Source organism: Eleutherodactylus coqui, chromosome 1 (assembly GCF_035609145.1).
Source record: "Eleutherodactylus coqui strain aEleCoq1 chromosome 1, aEleCoq1.hap1, whole genome shotgun sequence".
Classification (NCBI taxonomy): domain Eukaryota; kingdom Metazoa; phylum Chordata; class Amphibia; order Anura; family Eleutherodactylidae; genus Eleutherodactylus; species Eleutherodactylus coqui.
In genome coordinates this window covers 384,757,017-384,780,020 of record NC_089837.1, presented here as the reverse complement: position 1 = coordinate 384,780,020, position 23,004 = coordinate 384,757,017, and the positions used below count along the sequence as shown (strand labels likewise).

General features: G+C 43.7%; 1 protein-coding gene across 4 annotated transcripts in view; it reads left to right on the top strand.

Moving 5' to 3' along the window:
* SLC9A7 (solute carrier family 9 member A7) overlaps positions 1-23,004 on the top strand; it is an 88,424-nt gene that overhangs the window by 22,444 nt on the left and 42,976 nt on the right. For all 4 annotated transcript variants that reach the window (XM_066579444.1, XM_066579452.1, XM_066579428.1 and 1 more), the window contains exons 2-4: positions 1,006-1,205; positions 11,320-11,397; positions 12,261-12,337. In XM_066579444.1, the coding sequence (XP_066435541.1) occupies positions 1,006-1,205; positions 11,320-11,397; positions 12,261-12,337 (355 nt within the window). The remainder of the gene's footprint in view (positions 1-1,005; positions 1,206-11,319; positions 11,398-12,260; positions 12,338-23,004) is intronic.

Sequence of the window (23,004 nt, the reverse complement as noted above, 5' to 3'; positions counted from 1 at the left end):
CCATTGATTTTCAATGGAAGCCGTCCGCAGGGAATCCGCACTAAAATGGAGCGTGCTGCAATTTCTTTTCCGGACCCAAAGATCCGCAAAACAAAAACGCATGGTTTAATTCAGGTGCGGACGCCCATGTCTTCCTATGGGCGTCTTGAATTACGGACGTTCACGTGGGTGCCCTGCGTGCATTCTACAAATTAGATCTGCCCGTGGACATTAGGCCTTAAGGTGCACCTAGAGTTTGAGGTTATCTAGAAGAATTAAGCTTCAGCTATCCTACTTTATTTCTATTAGGTTGAGGAACAATATTTTTAAATTATGATCTGGACATTGACCAACAGTCTCTCCCCTGTTTTTACTTGGGGGTTGAACATTTGGTTGTCCCTACACTGACCAATTAGCAGTGGGTAATCCATAGCTCTTTGTGTCTGATCAATGCGGTCTCCCATGGGTATTTTTTTTCAGTAACTAATTTATCTGAGACTATATGGTCCATTGTCCCTGGTTCTTTTTTTTTGTCTTTGCTTTTAGTTATCTTATTAAAGGGTATATTTAGGGGTGTCCCCAAGGATTTTGAAACAATAACTGTGTGGTAATTTTAAATGACACTTAGCCGAAAATTACAGCCATATGAATTGGCCCTGTGTGCTGTCCGTGTATTCATTGTTCCATTATGTCCTATGAGGCTATACGCACGAGTTATTAAATTATTTTTCACTGATCAATTGTCTGTGTAGAAAGAATCTCTGCATGTCCTATTCTCAGACTTGAATAGGAAGGTCCTTGCAGATCGGGCAGCACACAGATTGGTGCCTGTATACCGTCTGACGCCAGATGCACCATAGGAACAACTCCCAACACGGCCATGTGAATCCAGCACAAGTCATAATCCAGTTTTGTTTTACTTGTAATAATTAATGTTTAAGCTCCGATTTTTGTGTATTCCGTGTTTCTTTTTGCATATTTACAGGGATAAGTAATGTTTTGACAGAATTCTGTTTTGCTTTTTAGGTCTTATTGTTGGGGTGATTTTAAGATATGGCACACCTTCCTCCAGCACCTATGACAAAGCCATCAGCTGCTCTCCAGAACAGAGGGCTTTCACCACACTCTTGGTCAATGTTAGTGGGAAGTTCTTTGAGTACACATTAAAGGGAGAAGTTATCCCTGAGAAGATCCATAATGTGGAGCAGAATGACATGCTGAGAAAAGTAAGTAAATCTTTTTTTATTTTTCTTGGGGATACTGATGGTGTTTTTTCTTCTGCCTTTTAGGGTGTAAGTTTAACTTGTTCCTACTTTTCTTTTTGGGAAGAAGCAATAGGACTCTGTTAAAAAGGTCAGGCAGTATTGTGAAACAATATTTGCCACCTTACCAACTTCTGTTTTTGCATCTTTGTCACATTTGGAATATTCAGAACATTAAAATACTTTAATATTAGATAAAGACAACAGAAGTAAATTCCAAGAGACTTATTTACTAATACTGTCTTAGTGCAAACATAGACTAAATACCTTAAGGCTGGGTTCACACGGAGCGGATTTGCCGTGGAAATTCTGTGCGGAATTTCGCCATGGCAAATCCGCATGCGGCCGCTAATCCCAGGATTAGCCAGCCATGTGGACGAGATTTCTCAGAAATCTCGTCCACACGGAACGGCAAATCCGCTGTGGCTAATCCGGCAGAAACCGCCGCTGCGGCGCGGCTTTGCCGACCGCAGCCGTGGATTTGCCGGCCACAGCATGTCCATTCTTTTTTTCTTTCCGCTGCGGCCGCGCTCTCCCCTAAGGGAGCGCCGGCCGCAGCGGAAGAGCGAGCGGTCGGGCCGCTTCAAAGCCGCCTCGGGTTTTTCCGCGGTGGTTCTCCCGGCGGAAATCTTGCGGTTTTTGCTGCAGCCAAACCACGGGATTTGCATCGGGAATCCGCCGTGTGGGAACCCAGCCTAAGGCCTCATGTCCGCTTGCACATGTGGATTCCACTGCTGAATCCCGCAGTGGTACCTGTGCGTGCCCACGGACATAGAGAGGAGCGCGGGTCTCCTCTGAGCTGTCCGAATCTTCTTTCTTCAGCAATGCAAATGCGTTCGGGAGCATCAGCTGACGTGCCTAACGCACGCGCAGTGCTTTCTTTTTTGTTTTTGAATCTCCTGCTTTCCTGCAGATCCGCAGCACAGTCACAGCCACAGCTGTGGTTGTGGCGCATAGGACGGTTTCCATTGACTTCAATGGAAGCCGTCCCTGCGGGATCCGCAGGAAAATGGAGCATGCTGCGATCTCTTCCCACGCCTGCGATCTGCTCGTTGGGGGAAAAAAAAATCACGCATGCTTTAAATTCCTATGCAGATGCTAATGCATCCCTATAGGCGGTAAGAGGTGCGAAATCTACCTGCGGACATTTGGGTTAAGGCTGGGTTCCCATGGGATATAAATCTTGCGGAATGTCCACAGCAGGACCGCATAGAAATTTTGCAAGATTTCCACAGCGGAAAGGCTGCTTCAAAACCCACGCAGGTTTAAAGTGGCTTGTCTGCATGTATTCCACTGCGAAAATCTCTCTCCTTATAGAGAGAAGAGAGCCCATAGCGGAAACTGCGATACAACTGACATGTCGCAGATTTGAATTCGCCGCATGTCTTGTCCGCGGCGTGTGGATGAGATTTTTGCAAATCTTGTCCACTTTGCTGCTTAGTGTCAGGCTGCATTGCTCCTGCAGGACGTTCACATAATTGATGGAGCCATGAATTCTGCTTCCTGTTGGAAAATCCTGAAAAAAGTCTTCCTGTCAGCTCCTAATTTAAAGCTCAAAAGCAGTTTGGCTTTGGAGCAGGCCATTGAGCTGAAGCAACAAGAGTAGACTTTTTCAGGGGCCAATTTACAGCAAAAATAGTGCAGGACTCTGTTAAAGCCAGATTCAAAGTCCTGATTGAATCCATTGAGATGCTTTAGTGAGATCCTAAAGGGAATCTGTCATCAGAAAATGATCTGTTTATATGAATAACATTTGTGTTAAATATTTTTAAAAGTTTCTATCACGATCTGTAGTTAAAAAACAAAAAACAAACCTAAAATCCTGCATTTTTCAACAGAGCACAAAGGCTCTCACTTGCTGATTTTTATTGAAAGCTTTGTGGCAGTCCTCTTACTAAGGCTTCCCACACGGGCGAGTGCGATATCTTGGCCCGATATTGCACTCGCCAGCGTGTGATTTACACTTGGATGTGGGGCATTTTTCTTTTAAAACACCTCCCATCATTTCAGGTAAAGTAGCGATCCTCTGGCATGGCTTCGAGCCACACCGTAGGTTTGGCAAGTGTTTCCCATTGTTTTCAATGGGAAACTTTGCATTGCACACGCGTGTTTTCCTGTCCCATTGAAAATAATGTCCCCCTTCTGCAAAATGTCCTCAGCACGGGTCACATAACATGCCTAGCGCAGTCTCCTAGACAAGTCAATGCCTCCGTTCCTGTCCATTGTGTGAATGGCCCATGAAGCTGCTATAAAGCATCTCTCTTGAATGCTCTAAATGATGTGAAATGTAGCTTGGGCAAGATGGCAACCTCTATAGTCATGTATAGACAACAGAATACGAAAAATCTACAATCAGGAAATAAAAACAGATTAGAAAAATGGAAAATGTTTCAATGTAATGCAAAAAAAGATGATCTAGTCCCTTTTTTAAGTGGGCAGCTCATGCTTAAAATCCCTACAGTGTATCTGACTTAAAACAGTTCTGGGCCAAAGTTCCTCCGCACTGATTGTACAATACTCATTGCAAGTTATTGCAAATGTTTGCCTGAAGTTGTTACTGATAAGATTGCCGCAACCAGTTGTTAGATTTAGTGTGGTAATTACTTTCACATGGGCGATATGGGTTTTGAATAGATTTTTTGCATCAATAAACGGAAAGACTATTTAAAAATGTATTTCTGTTTACTTGTGCTGTCTTTATTTTATATTAACCGCTTAAGGACTGCCCATAGACTATAAATGTCCAGGTAGTCCTTATCTATCTCTGCAAGGAGGGTTTTAAATTTCTCGCAGAGAATCCCCCTAATTCCCCACCACGTTAGCCTGGAGAATAATCAGTGTGGTTTCCAGGCATGTGATGACTATGAAATTTAGTGTTGGAATAGCCTTTTTAATTTGAAGAACTGCTGCTATATGTGAATAAATGTTAACTATTTTGTGTTTGTATGACAGTCTGTTTTATAAGCAGAAATTGTCACATTTTGAAAATTGCAATTTTTTTCCCCCCAAAATTTTTCTCAATTTTGGGATTTTTTTTTTCTAAATAACATACCAAGCAAAATGGATCATGAAAAACCAATCTCAAAATCATTTGTCTAGGTAACAGCATTCCAAAGTTATTACCGCAAAAAGTGAAGTATGTCTGGTTTTGAAAAATTGGGTAAAACTGGCTTAGGGGGCAAGTGATTAAAATTAGTTGGGCGATCTGAAGATTTCAATATGCAAACTTGGCAAAAATAGGAAAAATCAGATGAGGGGCAGATACTTTTTCGCAGCACTGTATGTTCCAGGTGGCATACGTTATTTGTGAGGTGTGTGTTTCTCGTTTTGATCTAGATTGATTTAGTTACATGCAGTTTTGGGCTCCTAAACACAGGCGCAAGCATATTTAGGTCCAAAAATATGTTCGAGTAAACGGCGCTTTCACATCCGCATCAAGAGTCCCATCACTGAAATCTTATTAAAATACTGGACAAAATAGCGCTGCCTGCGGCACTAGTTCATTCTGTAAAATGCCGGATAGTCCGATGGAAACCAAGCAAATCCCATTATAGTCAATGGGGTTCATTTGTCACCCTTCAATTCCCACATAAGACAGATAAGTTCAGCCAGGGGATTCTGGTTTTCTGCTCCCATAACGAGCAGGAAAATGTAACCCACAATGCTGATGTGAACCAGCCCTAAATCCTCTCCCCAGCCGATCCTGTGAGCTCTGTGAATTAAGGTAACTCTACCACTACAGGTCATAGTTAACTTAGGCCCACAAATCTGGGCTGTGGATGCCATTTAGTGAACGCATGTCACTAGGACATAGAATATACAGATTCTCAGATGATGATTGTAGACCTTTTAGAATGGGGAACTCTATAACGTTACCTAAATATAGCTGCTATGCTAAGCACTGGGGAGCGCATCTAATTAAATGGTTTCCCTTTCCTTAGATACACTGCTTTCAGCTACTCATTAGTTAAAGGTATTTCCTGACCCATTCCATTACCCTTATTTATTATTAATCTTTACAGTCCTTTACTATAAGGAAATGCAAAGTATATTGAAATAACAGACATTGCACCCAAATAAGGCTTTCGACTGGCCTCCTCTTTGCTCATTGGAATATGAACATACTCTTGAGCTGAGCATGCATGTTTATGGTCAGGAGAAATGACTGCCTACAGAGATCCCACCACAACTATATTACTGTATGTAAATAGTCTGAGGAAGTTCAATGTAGGGTGTACATGCAGTACAGAATAAAGCCCCATTTACACACGATTATCGCTCAAAATACGTTCAAACAATGGCATATGAGCGATAATCATTGCATGTAAATGCTGCCATCGTTCACTCTTCAGCTGAACAATGATTTTTAGGGTGAGCTTAAAAATCCATCCTTCAGCTGGAGAGTAGATAACACAGACTGCATGGTGTGTTCTGCATGGGAGCAGCGGATTACATTGTAGTGTGAGAACAAGGGAGCAGATTGCAGAGCTCAGACCACCTGCTGTGTTCTGCCAGCAGCTCCAGGAGGGTCATTTACATGCAAATGAAGCTAATAAAGGGCTAATGGACATTAGTCTCCATTAGCACTTGATGCTAAATGATCGCTAGAACTGTCAATCTTTCAGTGCTTTGAAAGATTGTCTTTGCGTGTAAATGGGACTTAAGATGTAGTCATCATTGCATTTTCTGATTACTCCCAGAGTGAAGGCCAATTTAGACACAATTATTGCTCAAAAGCCATCTTTTGAGCGATAATCGTTGTCTAAATGTGCCCATCTTTCAGTTTTCTGCCTTTCTGTTTTCAGTTCTGCTTGAAAACCATGGTTCGGCAAAACAGCTGACAAGCAGGAACGCAGGCTGTGTCTGATGTCCATGGTGCTGAATTCTCCACGGGAAACTAGAGATTACTTTCTTTTCTCTTAGCAGCCTATGGCTGAACAATGGAGCTAATTACAGAGCTCAGACCTCCTGATGAGTTCTGCAGCAGTTTCCAGAGGCTCATTTGCATGCAAATTAAGCTGATAAAGTACTAATAGAAATTGGTGCCTATTAGTAATTTATGCAAAACGATCTCTGATCTTTCAATCTTTTGAAAGATATGTGTGTGTAAATGGGCCTTAACCTGTCACCACAGAGTGAATTGTGTGACCTACTGGAGTGCAGAGTGCTCATGCTCCAGCAGATGCAATGATGAACAGCCTGAGCAGCGCAAGATCATACATCATGTGACCAGAAGTATGAAGGGAATGGATAAAATGGTTGCAGTAAGTAATTCACGATCCATTAATGGCAACAATGTGAAAGAGCTAATGAGTAGTCAGAACAGTGGTGGTGATGATGATGATGATGATGATGTGATCTGCACAACTGTCCATCTAGGATAAACTGGTTTTGTATTGGGCACTACCATTTTGATGCTCTGCTTTCAAACCTGCTTTTGGATGGAGCACAGCTAGCACACTATGTGCTGTGGAACGTGCTCCAGTAATGATGCACAATCAGAGCATGTGTTCTGCGCTCCAAGTATGGTTGGAGTGCAATGACTAATATGCCTAGGGTCATCAGGCCTGTCAGTTAACTGTTCTTGATGCTGATTGGCTGAAGGGGATCACCAGGGGAAGGGTGATTTGAATGATTTGGCACACTAAGTTGAAACATAACCTGACTAGTCTGTAAATTTAATTCTCTGTTGACCTTTATTTCTATAGCTTGAGCTGTTGCTTAACCACACAAAGACTACTAATACGATATCTATAAAACGTTATACCTAACTTCTAACTACTTTTAATTTGCCGCCTCTGGAAAGCTATTTAAAAAGGCACACTTTTGAGACGTTCCATAGACGTCTATGGGAGAGCATGTGCACAGCAATCTGGAGAGTCAGATTTTTGTGCGTTGTGCTACCTTCATAGGGTGACGGTGCGGGAACCAGGGAGCACATGAGTTTAAAAACCTACATCACTCAGCTGCCTGTTACCTCTCCTAACAGCACCCTAACTTAGTCTATGCTGCTGTATGGAGGTGATGGGTTCCCTTGAATGAATCTGTCACCTGAATGAATTGAGTGGCGTTGCTAAGTAGTCTGTCCATCATAAAATTAGAATAGGCGGACTACTTAGTAGCGCCACTCCCGGAATCCACAGGTCACCTTCTTTCAACCCATAAGCTTAGCTTCTAAAGCTAAAAGTAGATGACTGATTCCCTTTGAAGGCAAAATCCAGCCAAAAGTTACCGCTGCTGGTGTGACGCAGTTGGATTTTCTGTTACCTGCAGTAATATGCATGGTCTCTGGAAGCAATACCTACCTGTAAATTTCTAATGATCTTATGAAAATAGATTCTTAACTTTAACAAAAAATTAACTGAAATTCACCATTTAGTTACTGGTAAACCCACATTTGGCCAGTGTTTAAGTTTGTAGGTATGGGTTACACCAGTTGAACATCTTTGGACCTCCAATCAGAGGTTCCTTCATAGATCTTACTAAAATACCAGAAGAAAAAAAATGCAACTTTCATCAGTTTTTTTTCTCCAAAAGTCAGGCAGCTGAACAGAAAGTGGAAGGGTTCCATTATAGTCAATGGGTTCCATCCTGCCCTGGGTTCTGTCCAAAGGTGGGGCTGTCTAGCCCCAGGGATTCCCCTTTCCTGATTCCCAAACATAGCAGGAAAGTGCACCCTGAGCACAAATGTGAAACCACCCTTGGTAAACATTTGCAAATATTAGCATTTCCCTGTCTGGCTCCAAGTATATGCATACCAGTAAATGACATATAATGAACGCAAGAAACATTAGATGTCTGGCTCTTTCTACGAGAGGCATCCGTGGTACAACTGCTTGACTATGTACTGGGAATTGTGCTCGGCAGGGTTTTGAACTCTACAAAATGTATCAGGCTTTTTGTTTTCTGCCACAAAAATTGCTTTAATTGCATTTATCATGTACTCTGAGATAAATGGCTTTGTATGCGAGAGTGATTTTAGTGAGTTCATCTATTATTGCCCGAGTCTTTGCCACTGGCTGTACTCAGGCTTCATTGCACATCTGAAACCTGCCTTAGAGGCTAGTACTAACTTGGCCTGCTTTGCCCATGAGGCTTCACTTCTGTGACCTAAAATACTCTGATGTGGAGCTTGCTATGTGCTATTCACTGCTACTAACTGCTATAGTAGTAATGAACCTTGTTTTATGTTGACCAGTCCTGCACTTGGTTCTCCAGCCATATACAGTACATTAGACTAAGTTTATGTAGAATGCTTACTAACATTTAAACCTTCTGCCCTAGAATTAATGGAAAATGCACACAAGGTAAAGCTGTGTGCAGAGGCGTAACTTGAAGCTCCTGGGCCCCAATGCAAAACCTATAACGGGGCCCCCAACTATAACGCTTTATCCATAGTACTGGGCTCCCTATATGGAGAAGAGGGGCCTTATGGGCCCCCTAAGGCTCCTGGGCCCGGGTGCAACCACATCCCCTGCATCCACTATAGTTACGCCCCTGGCTGTGTGCATAAAGCCTATACTGAGTCTCTACAACACCCGTATGGTGCCTTTTATAATTGGCACTGTATAGCACTGCAGTGCTCACAAATATCTGCCTAATACAGGTTCCAATAGAATCACATATGAAACCAGAGGCACAGTCCAGCTGCATAGGTGCGTTATTACAGCTCCTTATAACGCTATGCTGCTACGCTTTGTACTGCAGATTGAGCATCGTGTCCGATTTACAAATGATCCTGTTATAATCTAATGCATGCATTGCTGAACCTTTTATAGTATTTTTCTATAGTGCTGTGGTCCAATGATATTGTGTTTCGCTCTTTAAGGGGTCGTCTGAGTTAAGGGAAACCCCAGTCACCAGGTTCCCCTGTGGTATAAAGAAACTCTTATAAAATATGAAGTCTTCAGCTCAAACACAAAAACACTTCAGAAAAACATTAGAAAGTCCAATCTAAATTGAAAGTTGGGCCTTATTTTTGAACAGTCACAAGTTTTATTTATGCGTTTTAAAGGGGTTGTCTAATTTAAAGGGATTGTCTTGCGCCGAAACGGGGGTTTTTTTTTTTTTTTTTCCAATAGGCCCCCCGTTCGGCTTGAGACAAACCCAAGGGATGGGTTAAAAAAAAAAATAAATATATATATATATATATATATATATATATATATATATATATATATTACTTACCCGAATCCCCGCTCTGCAACGACTTCTTTCTTCCTTCTCCAAGATGGCCGCCGGGATCTTCACCCACGATGCACCGCGGGTCTTCTCCAATGGTGCACCGTGGGCTCTGTGCGGTCCATTGCCGATTCCAGCCTCCTGATTGGCTGGAATCGGCACACGTGACGACGCGGGACCAGCTCTCCGGCACGAGCGGCCCCATTCACCAGGCAGAAGACCGCACAGCGCAAGCGCGTCTAAAAACGCCAGAAGACAGCGAATTTAGACGGATCCATGGCGACGGGGACGCTAGCAACGGAGCAGGTAAGTGAATAACTTCTGTATGGCTCATAATTAATGCACGATGTATATTACAAAGTGCATTAATATGGCCATACAGAAGTGTATAACCCCACTTGCTGCCGCGAGACAACCCCTTTAATGGAAACCCTTGTAACCCGGTCCCCCATGGTATAAAACAATAAACCAACAGTTACTCGCCACTTCCTGCTCTCCTGTTTGTTGTCTGCTGCCGGCTCTGGTCTCCGCCGTCTGCCGGCACAGGAAGATTGAGCCTGCGGCGGATGACGAATGGGGGAACGGGGAGAGGCGTTAATGCTGGTTTCCTTATATCGGACCACCCTTTTAAAAATGTAAGTAAAACTTGTAACTGTTCAGAAGACTATTATAAAGTCCAACCTAAAATGAATGTTAGGCCTTATTTTTTAAATGTGTTTGTATCTTGACCTGAAGACTTTTGATTTAATAGAAATGTCATGTTGTATGGGGCTCGCCCTAAACTGTTAAGTTTGCCTTGGCCTTGGAGATGGGAAACCTGTGGTTTTATTGACCTCTACTGGCAAGCTTGGAAAACTGCACCCGGTATTGTCGCTGTGCTTTGATTGGCTGTTGGGTGGTCACATGTTGAAAGATCCTAAAAAGAAGCAGAAAGAAAGGACTGAGCCTGCTCACCAATTTTCCTGTTGCATAGTTTGCTCCGGCTGAAAGGAGGGTCACTAGCTTTGCAGATTATGTGGAGCTGCTGCTATGGACAGGAACAAGTAACTGGGTCTGTGTGCTGTAGGGACCTGGATAGGAGACAGTAGCACTGTGGCCCTGAGAGGACATGGTCTGACACTAGTTGTAGAGCAAAGAAAGAACTAACTGATCCCAGTCCTGTTAAAGGCAAGGCTGCTTCTGGCAAGCACCAAATAAGAATCCCAACGCGACAAACTGTAAGTGAAGCTGGTCTCTGTTAGGAATGTATGTCTGCAAACACAGAGGGGACGTTAAACAGGCCTGCTGTAGGGAAAGATAGGACTTAAATTAATCAGTGTCCTTAATATGTGGTGCTCAAGTCTCTGTTTACAGAATATCAGTTATTTGTTGGCAAGGGGGAAAATAAAATGTCACATAGGGTATTGAGCAAGGTTTTAAGTAACATCATGAGCGTATGCTGTAATTGGCCCTACTAATAGACTGTGTTGGAGTGTTCTCCCCTGAGAGGAAGCTGCATACTATATTCCTTAACTTGTCTTCATGTGAAAAAGTACTGATGTTAGTTGAATGTTATTGATATGGTTAGCGAGGTATTACAAATTGATACCTAATTATTATTATTCCTAAATTTTAGCTAGTAGTAGATGGTACTTGGGTACTTAACAGTGAAGTTAGTTCATTTGAGCACAGCAAAAATCCACGTTTCCTAAGGGGCAGTAGAAGCCGGTCTGCATTCTAACATCACGTACTTTACCTCTGTAATAGAACTCCCTTCTGTGGCCATGCATAATGCTCTTAAATCAATTAAGAGAGATGGTGATCTTCTTATCTCTGCGTTTAGTTCCCCAGACAGCATGCACTGTAACCCCAATTCCAGTACCAATGTAATCAGAATGCATTATTCTTTTCTTCACAGGTAACTTTTGACCCAGAAGTCTTCTTTAACATTTTATTGCCACCTATTATTTTCCATGCTGGATACAGTTTAAAAAAGGTAAGTCCGGATTACCCAGTAAGGTGAAATGGTCTTGGAATATATCTTCCACAAGAACGTTTTCTTTGAGGCACTGTTTAATATATTTTAGTAAATATAATTTTGTCAGTATTTTTGATGAATATAATGTCTTCTGTAACAACTATTAAATATGAAGTACAGTTTTTTTAAATGTAGCACTTTAGGAAAGACTGATCAATACAATTGCAATGGAAGTGTGGAGCATTCCCCTAAGACAACCAGCAATGACTGACTAATCGTGCTGCTGCTGTGTGGCTGATGCTTTATTAACAAATCCTTTTAGAAAACTTTTCTAATTCTTTATTTCACTTGTTGACGTTTGATGTGATGGATAATTTGTTGCTTATATAAATTGGGTTTAATGTTGCAAGCAGAATGACCACTAGGTGTCACTGTCTACACACATTAATGTGGGAAGCCGCTTGCACACTGTATTTTTCCATACTAAAGTGCATGTTTCCACTCGTACTTTCTATATATGTCTGTTCAGTTTTCATTATTGTGATTTATTGAAGTACTCTATGCTTGATATGATAACGTTTATACGTGCACTATTTATTTAACTGTAAACGACCTGTGAATATGGCGTTTAAAGTAGCGCTTTAAGATGGATAAACAACCCCCCCCTTCCCCCCCCCCCCCCCCATAAAATGGGAAATTGATGCAGACAATATATTGTAAAACTGTTGATCTTTCATTCTAGAATGAAAATATAATTTGCTATAACTATAATGGCCCTTTGATATTCTCCAACCATGTATACCCCTTCCGCCAGCCAGCCCAATGGACCTCACTTTAAGGGGGTTGCATCCTAAAGTCCAACTTGTCTGTTCATTTTTCAGAGACACTTCTTCAGAAATATTGGCTCGATCCTCACCTATGCTTTCTTTGGTACTGCAGTCTCGTGCTTCATCATTGGGTGAGTCATAACAGTGTGAGGACACGGATGATGTACAGTCATTGCCGCACGGAAATAATCTCTCGCTTTGTGTCTAGATTCTGTATCTCTCAGCTTGGGTGCTCTAATGCTATATTTATCTTTCTCTACTCTGCAGTTTTTTGTTTCTTGACACAATTGTGCTACAGAGGGGAATTTGTTACACATTTTAAAAGGAGGGAAGTTTTAAAGAATTAGAAACTAATATTAACCCTTTCATGACTTAAAAAAAAAAAATTGTGGGTTTGGTGCCCAGAGCACGTTTATCTTGTGAATGGAGATTTTTAAAGGCAGATCTTCTATGTTTCCTGGTCTGCTGCAGTCTAGAACTTATTATGTGCCAAATTGGAGCTGATCTATTTTTAATTTGTCCATTTTTCTCTATAGACCAAGTATACAGCATTGTGCTGCACCATACATACATACATACATACATACATACATACATACATACATACATACATAAATTCTATAACCACATACCACCGTGGTAGAGGCAAAAAACAAAACACTCTTGTCTGGCTATATTCAGTGTATACCTTAGGTGTGTTAAAGGAGATGTCCCGCGCCGAAACGGGTTTTTTTTTTTTTAAACCCCCCCCCCGTTCGGCGCGAGACAACCCCGATGCAGGGGTTAAAAAAACCACCCGCACAGCGCTTACCTGAATCCCGGCGCTCCGGTGACTTCTCTACTCACCGCTGAAGATGGCCTCTTCCTCCGTGGACCGCAGCTCTTCTGTGCGGTCCACTGCCGATTCCAGCCTCCTGATTGGCTGGAATCGGCACGTGACGGGGCGGAGCTACACGGAGCTACACGGAGCCCCATAGAGAACAGCAGAAGACCCGGACTGCGCAAGCGCGGCTAATTTGGCCATCGGAGGCCAAAAATTAGTCGGCACCATGGAGACCAGGACGCTAGCAACGGAGCAGGTAAGTAAAAAACTTTTTATAACTTCTGTATGGCTCATAATTAATGCACAATGTATATTACAAAGTGCATTATTATGGCCATACAGAAGTGTATAACCCCACTTGCTGCCTCGGGACATCTCCTTTAACTAAACACAATGTGAGCAAGGCCGATTAAAGGCCCATTTACACGTAGCGATGATCGCTCAAACGACAGTTTGAGTGACCGCTTTCAGCGATCATTTTGCATAAGCTATTAAGTAGCTACTCAGCTACTTAATAGCTGCTTAGCCTGCAAATAAAGCCTTAGCTGAAAGCAGTTAAAAGCCGGAGGGCTCTTATCTCCATTCAGCTCCATTGTTCTCCAATGGGTTAACTAGCTGAAACAGTGCTATCAGCACTACCTGTGGAGAACTCAGCCTGCGGTCCTGATAAGACTGCACAAATATTTCTAGGCTAGCTTGAATTTAACGATCAACTAGCAGTGCACGAAAAGTGCACTATGGCCGCGCGTTTAGACGCAACAATTATCGCTCAAACGATCGCTTTTAGGCGATATTTAAAATTTATGTTTTTTTGGTTTTTTTTGAGCGATCATCGCTCCGTATAAATCAGCCTTACTGTTAGGGTTACTAAAGTAAACATTTTGCTGTTCAAATAATAAACTTTTTCACATATGTTCAACATCGTAAAAAACTTTTAGGGAAAGAGTAGAAAAGCCAGGGCTGGCTCACTGCAGCCGTTAAGAACGGGCACAAGTTGGTGGTCATGAATAATCATTGAGAAGTAGCTTTAAAAAAAAAAAAAGGGATGGTTCAAGCATAATCTTTGTATGTTTTGAGTAACCTACATTATGTGGTGAATGCAATGGTGCATTGGCGACTGATCCCCATATAACATGTGTTGGTGTCACAATAGCTACCAGACAAGTATATTTTTTTGCTTTTTCTATTTTTACTACATTTATTGTTACTCAGGTGACTTTTAACAGTAGGATACACATACTCTATGTGCTCTATACCCCCTCATATACAGATGGCTAATAACAGTGATATAATGCTATACATCACAGAGAAAAACTAGTTTGCAGTTTAGCTGTATCTATCTGTCCACAGAGTTGGGACAGACTAAAACCAGAGAAAGTGATCAGTTGCAGCCATAGTCTTTATGCTGGGCTGGCATGAGAGGGTTGGATTCCGCATACGGGAGGCCCGCAGTGGATCCAGTTGTAAGCCCAGCCGGCGACCCCTGCGCACCTCCCTTAACTGTACTGCGGATGACCGTGGAGGCACTCAGGCGGTCATGCACAGTTCAGGGGGTTTTTTGTTTTATTTCCTGCGCAGTAGTTTAGCAATGACACGGGTACCCACAGCCCATACGCAGTGTTAATTGCGTATGGGCTGCGGGTTGCAGGCTGTCCGCGCAGACTCTGCAGCAAAATAGAGCATGCTGCAATTCTACCCCCGCTCGCAGAATACGCAACTCATATCGCAAGTGTGCACGAAAAATCGAAAATGCATGCCCACGTTTTACCGCGGATCATCCGTGAGCAATCGTGGAATCTGCAATACAAAGCCGCCTGTGTGAGCCCAACCATAGGCTGTTTTCACGCGGTATTTAGCAGTGTCTCTGCGTTTTTGTTTTATACTGCCCCGCAACAAAAACATGAAATAAGACGCAGCCAGCTATTTCTAGCTTTAAAGTCTTTAAAATGTGTTTGCATCTTCTTTTTTATGCTGTATACTCTACTTATAGCACTTTTGCTGGTGATTTTTCTATTGGCTTCTTCATAGGACTTAAAAAATGCCAAAACAATGCATGTTGCAAAGGTAACAAAATAAAGACCCGTGTGTGAGGGGAAAAAAACTATGGAAAAGGTTGAAATTCATGCCATCTTTTACGGATGCCCAAAAAAATATCTTGTATAAAAAGTTGCATGGCCGTCCTCTGGAAACACCTGTTCACATTAATTGTGCGTAGCTTTCTGTAATGAACACTCTTTTCTCCTTAGGGAGAGCAACTATATACTATAAACTAGGTGAGGAGACTCAAATGGCCACGCACGCTCCTCTGGGTAATATGCAAATAAGGGAGATGGAATAACTCCTCCACAGTGCCACCTATTGGAAGGCAGCATTCCTTCAAGTCAAAGTCAGACTTTTTATAAAAAGTCTGACTTTGACTTGAAGGAATGCTGCCTTTCAATAGGTGGCACTGTGGAGGAGTTATTCCATCTCCCTTACTTGCTTTCTGTAATGGCATATAGAGATGCAAGTAACTTGATTTTAAAATGAAACCCTAAATTAAAGGAATTCTGTCACTTTGAGCATTATAAACTAAATTCTTGGAACACATAAATACTGTATCTTTTCTGCTCTCCGTGTGGTCGGCAAGTTCCTGGTGAACTGTCTGATGGGCGATTCACCTCCACTAGTCATCCGAGCTCTCCCTCTGCTTTCACTGACTTACACCCATCTTCTAGCTCTGCCTACCAGAGATGCCATGTGTTAAAGCTTTTCTGCTAAACTGTCCCCCTCCACCCGATCACAATCCGAGCTCAGCGTATATGCGCCGGACCCTGGCCGTCTGAACAGATGCACAAACAGCAGATTGTTTACCCGTTCACGCAATTTTTGGTTGCGCTGTGGCCTTGACATGGCCGATCGAAAATCTCTACTCTCGTGTGAAAGAGCCCTAACTTTCAGTGTTCAACAGAACTTTAAAGGATATGTTTAATGTGAACGATTTCATCTTAAGTAAAATAAATAATAATTAGAGGTCTGAATTACTTATATTGCTTGTATCAGTTTATAAAACATTGCAGAAGAGGAAATGCAATTAGACAGCAAGACACGGACAGTTCTGTAGAGTTATAAATTATGGAGAACATTAGAATTAATGACCAATATTGGCCATGAATATAATTCATAGTTGAGCGCTAATGGATGAGGTATTTTGGACACGTTGGGCTAAATAAGTGCAGTTTATAATCTTCATGTGTGCTGGTGTATTAGATCTAGATAATTACTGTCTGACAACAAGAACACACAGCCATATTGGGGTGGTGTTTTTGGATAAACATGCTGTTATATGTGCATTCTCGCAGCAGGACCCGACCCGAGCCCCTGCAGGGACCAGTGCGGCGCTCACCTCTCCCACGGCTCCGGCTCTTTGATCTGCCGGCCAGCCGGTGCATGCGCAGACCGGAGCCGGCAGCCGCGGAGTGACATTTCTGTGCGGTGCTCTGCGAGCCCTGCACAGAAATAGAGCATGCCGCGATTTGTTTTCTGCGTGTGATTTTGCGCAGACAAATCGCATCTGTCTGCCTAGGATTGCGTTTTCTAACGCCATTTCCGCCCGTGTGCAGGGGGCATTTATCAAGGCAAGACCAGGAGTGAGTTCAAGAAGCGAGTTCGTAACTATCTTTTATGCGTTCTCTCCCTTTAGGATGCACACCTGACTTGAGCTTCGGAGACTGCCAGAAAAAAAAACATTCAAAACCTGCAGGAGTGGCGGTACCCTTAACCCTTTCCAATCCAATTTCCCTGCCACCCGCATCTTCCCCCCACCACTTATTTACGTATATTGCTATAACATACATTTTAGATTATGAGACTCTATTCATTTCTAATTTCTCTGTTTAAGTTATTACAGAAATTAGAAATCAGTAGTGTTATGTCAATTAACCCTTTTCAATCCACTGTCTGACATCTGAAGACATTATAATTTAAGGCTATATAGCTCCGATGTTGGAAGACATCCATCAGGGTTCTCTTACTGTATATTGCCAGCCTCTCTGCTGTTGGAGCCTATCCAACATGTCACCTCATGCAGTACTGGCTCTAGCCAGCAGATAGCGCCGTTGTATAATGGCAGAAAAAGAGTAAGCCCCCTAGGAAAACCAGGATACAAATTGGATTGGAAAGGGTTAAAAACAGGTGGATGCAGAACAGAGCTCTGATATCAGAGGCTGTTCTGCATATGCATATTACACTATGCAGAACAGAGCTCCAACACAAGATTGGAAAGGGTTAATGTAGGATTTATTTTGTCTTGGGAGATGCAGATGTGGAAAATATATTTATTGATTTGCCAAACATGAAAATTACAAGACATGTAGTAATATGAAATAATTCCAAAAGTCTTATGTGGCTTAAAGGGCCACTCTGGTACTTTTTTTTTCCATTCCTTAGGTAACTGACCACTAAGTGTATATTAGCCAGTGTTACCTTGGTTAGGTATTCCTTTCTAGCTGAAACTCCTGACGTTTCTTAGATGGTCATATGATCTCATTCTGAGCAGGTTAAACTTACTTGGGTTAATGTGTTCTTAAACTAGTTAGTTTCTTAGTCAGCATAACTTTTGTGTGATATTACATGGATGGAGTGTACCACACACACTTTTCAGATGGGGCCACAGACATTCCAGTCAGTTACTGATGATGATGCCGTAGCTCCTGTCACACTGTTATAATAGAGGAGATCATGGCTCATCCTCTTTCAGTTGAAAAGGTGAAATTATGTCAGAATCGCTTTGTGGTGTGGAGTTTGCCACTGGGGATTTTTTCGACATGTCAGCATTCTCTAGGGTTTCCATGTGTCTCGTGTGGCAATAAAGCATGGGTTTTACCACAGATTGGATGGTTTTGAAATGTGGATATTGGTTGCACAATTTTTACAGGTGAAGCTTGTTAAGATTTTAACTTTTGGGGCGGAGCCTGACCGCTGATGAAGATGGAGTGCTGAGCCCGGAGCTCCATCACACCGGCACCCGCGGGGACCCCACACAGCGGCTACAAGAAGTTTAAATGGGCAAAACCGGCAGAGAGAAGGGGGGAGAGGCCCAGAGCACCCCCAGAGCAAGTAAAGGACAAGCGGACATGCAGCGATACCTTAAAGAACGGAGCTCCCGCTCTCCTCGTGCTCCCTGCAAGATGGCGCCGGCTGCAGTGATCTCTGTCACCAACAGTAAGGAGGGGGAGGACGGGGCTTCTTCAGATGGAGAGGAGGGAGAAGGTTTATCCAGGAGCGTTATGAGAGAGCTCCTATCACAAGCCCTGCACCCAGTCAAAACTGATTTGACTGAAATTAAAGAAGAGCTGAAGCAGCTGGGGCGCAGAGTTGAAGAGCTGGAGTCCACTACTGCAGCGATCACATCGCACTCCCTAGAGGTAGAAAAGACCTTACAAGAACACCACCTGCAAATTAACAAAGCCCTCTTGATGCAAGAGGACATTGAAAATAGAAACAGGCGCAATAATGTGCGCATCAAGGGGCTTCCTGAGTCCTGGGCGGCAGAGTGCCTAATGAAAGTCACCAAAGAGATCTTCAGCCAACTGCTAGGAGAGGAGAGAGCGGCGACCATTTGCATCGAGCGAGTCCACAGGGCGCTTAAACCCCCTCCCCCGCCTTCAGAACCACCGAGGGACATTATCTGCAAGATTTTGGCCTTCCCTGATGCGCTGGAGGTCCTGAAGGCTGCAAGGCAAATTAACGACATACGTTACGGTGACGCCTCCATTCGCATCTTCCAGGATTTGTCCCCATCCACTCTGGCAAAACGCAGGATGATGCGCCCTCTTTTGGATGCCCTAAAACAGAAGGGGATCCGGTATGCATGGTTATTCCCCTTTGGCCTGGGGATAACCCATAAAGATCGTAAGATTAATATACGGTCCCCGGAAGACTTGCATCGTTGCTGGCATCAGTTGGAAATGGAACCTCTGGACATTCCTAATTGGCTCCCGCTGCCCGAACCGGTGAGACTACCCTCCTTAACAGCGACAGAGAGTTGGCAGCCGGTAGTCAATCACAAGTCCCCAAAGGGGAAAAAAAAGAAATCCAGAGACGAATCTGAAGCAAGGGACTCTTGAAGGGCTAATTGGAACAGTAATGGACAATCCACTTACACCGCGTTTGCCCTGGAGCAGGCCAACCCTATTGCCTAGGGTTGAGGTGTACCACGGTTCATGTTTCTCCTGTTGATCCGAGCGGGAGGAGGAGAGGCAGCAGAACTTTCAGCGGGCTGTGCAGCCACCTACGGGGGGCCAGACGTCCCCCCCCTCTCCGCCTTCCGTTGGGAGTTTCTCTGTTTGCATGATTTACCAGGCTAAGAATGGTCTATTTTGTTAAGTTTTTGTTCTCTATTCAAACTCCGGTTTTTTCTAAGGTTCTATGCTGGAATACTTCCCCCCTTTTAGAGGGGGTCCCCGATCGTGCCTGTCAGGTCAGGCGGACTTGGTTATCGTTTAATTACTAAGCACTGCGTTGATACTCCGGGACGCAGTCCGTCCTCCATTTTTTCTGAGTCTTTTGTTATCTTTTGATTCAAACCCCTGAGAGGCAACCCCGGTTGTTCTCTCAGTAAGCACCTAGGGGTGCTCCACACCTTACCTACAAGCCTTCCGTACCCCGTTCTCCCTACCCCCTCCCTCTCCCTGTCCCTGTCCCTGTCCCTCTACCTCTGCTTTGGTAACTGAGTAAGATAAGTAACGTTTATCACTTTTTCCTTTAATTCTTGCCTTATCTTCCGTTGTGAGCAGGTACGATGAATGAGCTGAAGGTTACGTCATTCAACGTCAGGGGCCTCAACACGCCGGTCAAACGCCACAACACTGCCTGTATGATTAAGAAATATGGGACGAAAATTTTGCTTCTACAAGAAACCCACTTCAAGGGGACCAGGTGCTTCACGCTACCGGGTAAGCAATTTCCACAGCACTTCCACAGCACATACGCGATCTCCGCCTCCAGGGGAGTCTCAACTCTCTTCCACCATTCCGTTAATTTCATATGCGATTCGCAGTACTCGGATGGTGAGGGGAGAGTTTTGCTCCTGAAGGGGAAGATAGACAACATGCAAATCACCATCGCCAACTTGTATGCTCCTAACACAGATCAGGTCGCATGGTTGGTAGCACAATTGGACATTATAAAAAATTTTGCAATAGGCCAAATTATCCTGGGAGGCGACCTGAATCTTACTCTGAATCCCCTGTTGGACTCCTCCACCGGTCGCTCCCATATATCCCAATCGAAGCTAAGAAAACTGAACAAAAGCTTGCAGGAATTGGGCCTGGTAGATGCATGGCGCCTCCTGTTCCCCGTAGATAGAGATTATACGTTCCTCTCTCAGGTCCACCTTACACAACAAAGATTGGACTACATTTTTGTCTCCCCGGGGCTGTTAAAAGCTCTTCAAGGGGCGCACATAGATGTAGTGACTGTTTCCGACCACGCGCCGGTCCACGCAACGTTTCACCCCTTCAGACAGCCGTCTAGGGAGTGGCGTTGGAGACTGAACGCCTCTTTGCTAGATTCTATGGAAAATGTCTCCGCCATTACTGCTCAAATAGAGGAATTCTTCCAGCTAAACTCTGGGGGAGAGGTGAACGTGCCAACTGTGTGGGAAACCCACAAGGCATATGTTAGGGGCCTGTTGATCGCTATGGGCTCCAGGGCCAAGAAAATAGCGCAAAAGGAGATAGACGAAAAATTAACCCAAATTGCCACCATTGAGCAAAAGGTAAAACTCTCCCAAGTGAAAACGGAATTGGGAAAGCTGACGGAACTAAGAAAAGATCTCCAACTCTGTCTTAACGCAAAATTTAATAAAAAACACTTGTTCTGGAAGCATATAATCTATATACAGGGCAACAAAGGAAGTAAATTTACGTCCTCACTAATCAAAAAAGCAAAGACCAAAAACACAATAACTGCCATTAAAACCCATACTGGGAAAATATCAATGGACACTAACGAAATAGCTAAAGAATTTCAACATTATTACTCAGGCTTATATAATTTGGATAAACAAACTTCCTCAGAAGAAGCCCTGTTAGCAAAAGATAGGATTGAGTCTTTCCTCCGTCGGATTCCTCTACCGAAGTTGAGCGAAGCAAACGCTAACTCTCTGTTGACTCCGGTCACACAAGCAGAAGTTAAGGAGATATTAGCTTCCTCCCCCCCTAATAAAAGTCCTGGCCCGGACGGGCTTTCTATGCCTTATTATAAGGCCCTCCAGGATATCCTGGTGCCCAAGATGACGGATTTATTTAACTCCTTGCTAGGTGGGGCCCCTCTCCCTAGACAGGCTCAGGAAGCCCACATTACTTTAATTCCCAAAGAAAAAAGAGATCCTGTTCTCTGTAGCAACTACAGACCTATTTCCCTTATTAACCTTGATGCCAAGCTATGGGCTAAGCTACTGGCCAGAAGACTCGATAAATTTATCCCCGATCTTGTTGGAAAGGAGCAAGCGGGCTTTGTAAAAAGAAGGGAGGGTAAGGATAACTGCAGGAGACTTCTACATGCTTCCCGATACGCGCAATCACAGAATATCCCCATGGTATTCGTGGGAACCGATGCAGAGAAAGCTTTTGACCGGGTCAATTGGCAGTACATGAAAACCACCCTACTAAATTACAATATCCCGGATAGTTTTGTAACAGCCATCTTTTCTCTGTACGCCGCTCCACATGCCAGAATTAAGGTTAACGACACTATGTCCCCCCCTTTTGAAATTAACAATGGCACACGTCAAGGGTGTCCCTTATCGCCCTCGCTGTTCATTTTGGCTCTGGAGCCCCTCCTTGTTCAGGTCAGACAGGACCCAAAGATAGAAGGCCTAGCGGTCGGAAACGATCGGTTGTCTTCCGCGGCTTTTGCGGATGACATCGTCTTTATTATCACCAACCCCGAGGAGGGTCTCCGTAGACTTGTCGAAACACTAAACGCCTATGGTGAATTATCAAATTTTAAAATTAATTTCGACAAGTCCACGGTTCTAAATGTCTCGGTCCCACACGCAGTTGGCAAAAACTTAGCTAGTTCTTCACCGTTCGTCTGGTCGGAGACAGCCATGGATTATCTGGGAATTAAAATCCCACAAAAAATAGAGGATATATATGCAACTAATTTCGTCCCGCTACTGGACCAGGTTAGAAAGCTTGTGAAAGATTATGACATACCCTGTATATCCTGGTTTGGAAGACGCAATATCCTCAAATCATACATCCTTCCGATTATCCTTTATAAGATCAGAATGCTACCGATCTATATACCTCCCAGTTTCTTTAAAACGATTCGCACGGTCTTTGCGGCCTTCGTTTGGAGGCAAAGGAGACCCAGATTGGCTTACAGCCTAATGATCAAAAGGAGATCGGAGGGAGGTATAGGCCTCCCGAATGTCCAGGATTATTACCGTGCAGCCCAGTTGAACTACTGGATGGACTTGGCGTGTCCGTCAGGGGACAGGATACTTACTAATCTGGCATTGGCCCATACCTACAGTGGTTCTCAGAAAGACCTATGGTTTCCTGAGAAGAAAAGATACTTGGCAAAAGGGTTCTCTCCTCTTCTGAAAGGACCGTGCGAAGTGTGGAATAAACTGAAGGGGACTCTGTCACCAGAGCCCTCCCCGGTGGCCCCACTTAGTTTAATACATGATTACATGAGGTTACCAGTAGATCCCACTACCACCTCGGTCTGGAAAAAATTTAACCACCTTACGGTGGGGGACCTTCAGGCGCTGGCTCACCTGCCGGCTGTAGATATCTTGCAAAATATCCAGACGGATTGGTCTCCCTCCTTCTTGGTGAAAGCCACGGTTACAAGGGTCATGGAGGACTTTCTCAAAGCTTTTGCATCTACCAGGCCCAAAACCCCCTTTGAACGCGCTTTAATCGAGCCCAACCCCAGGGCAAGAAGAATTTCGCTGCTCCGCGGCCATTTTATTGTGCC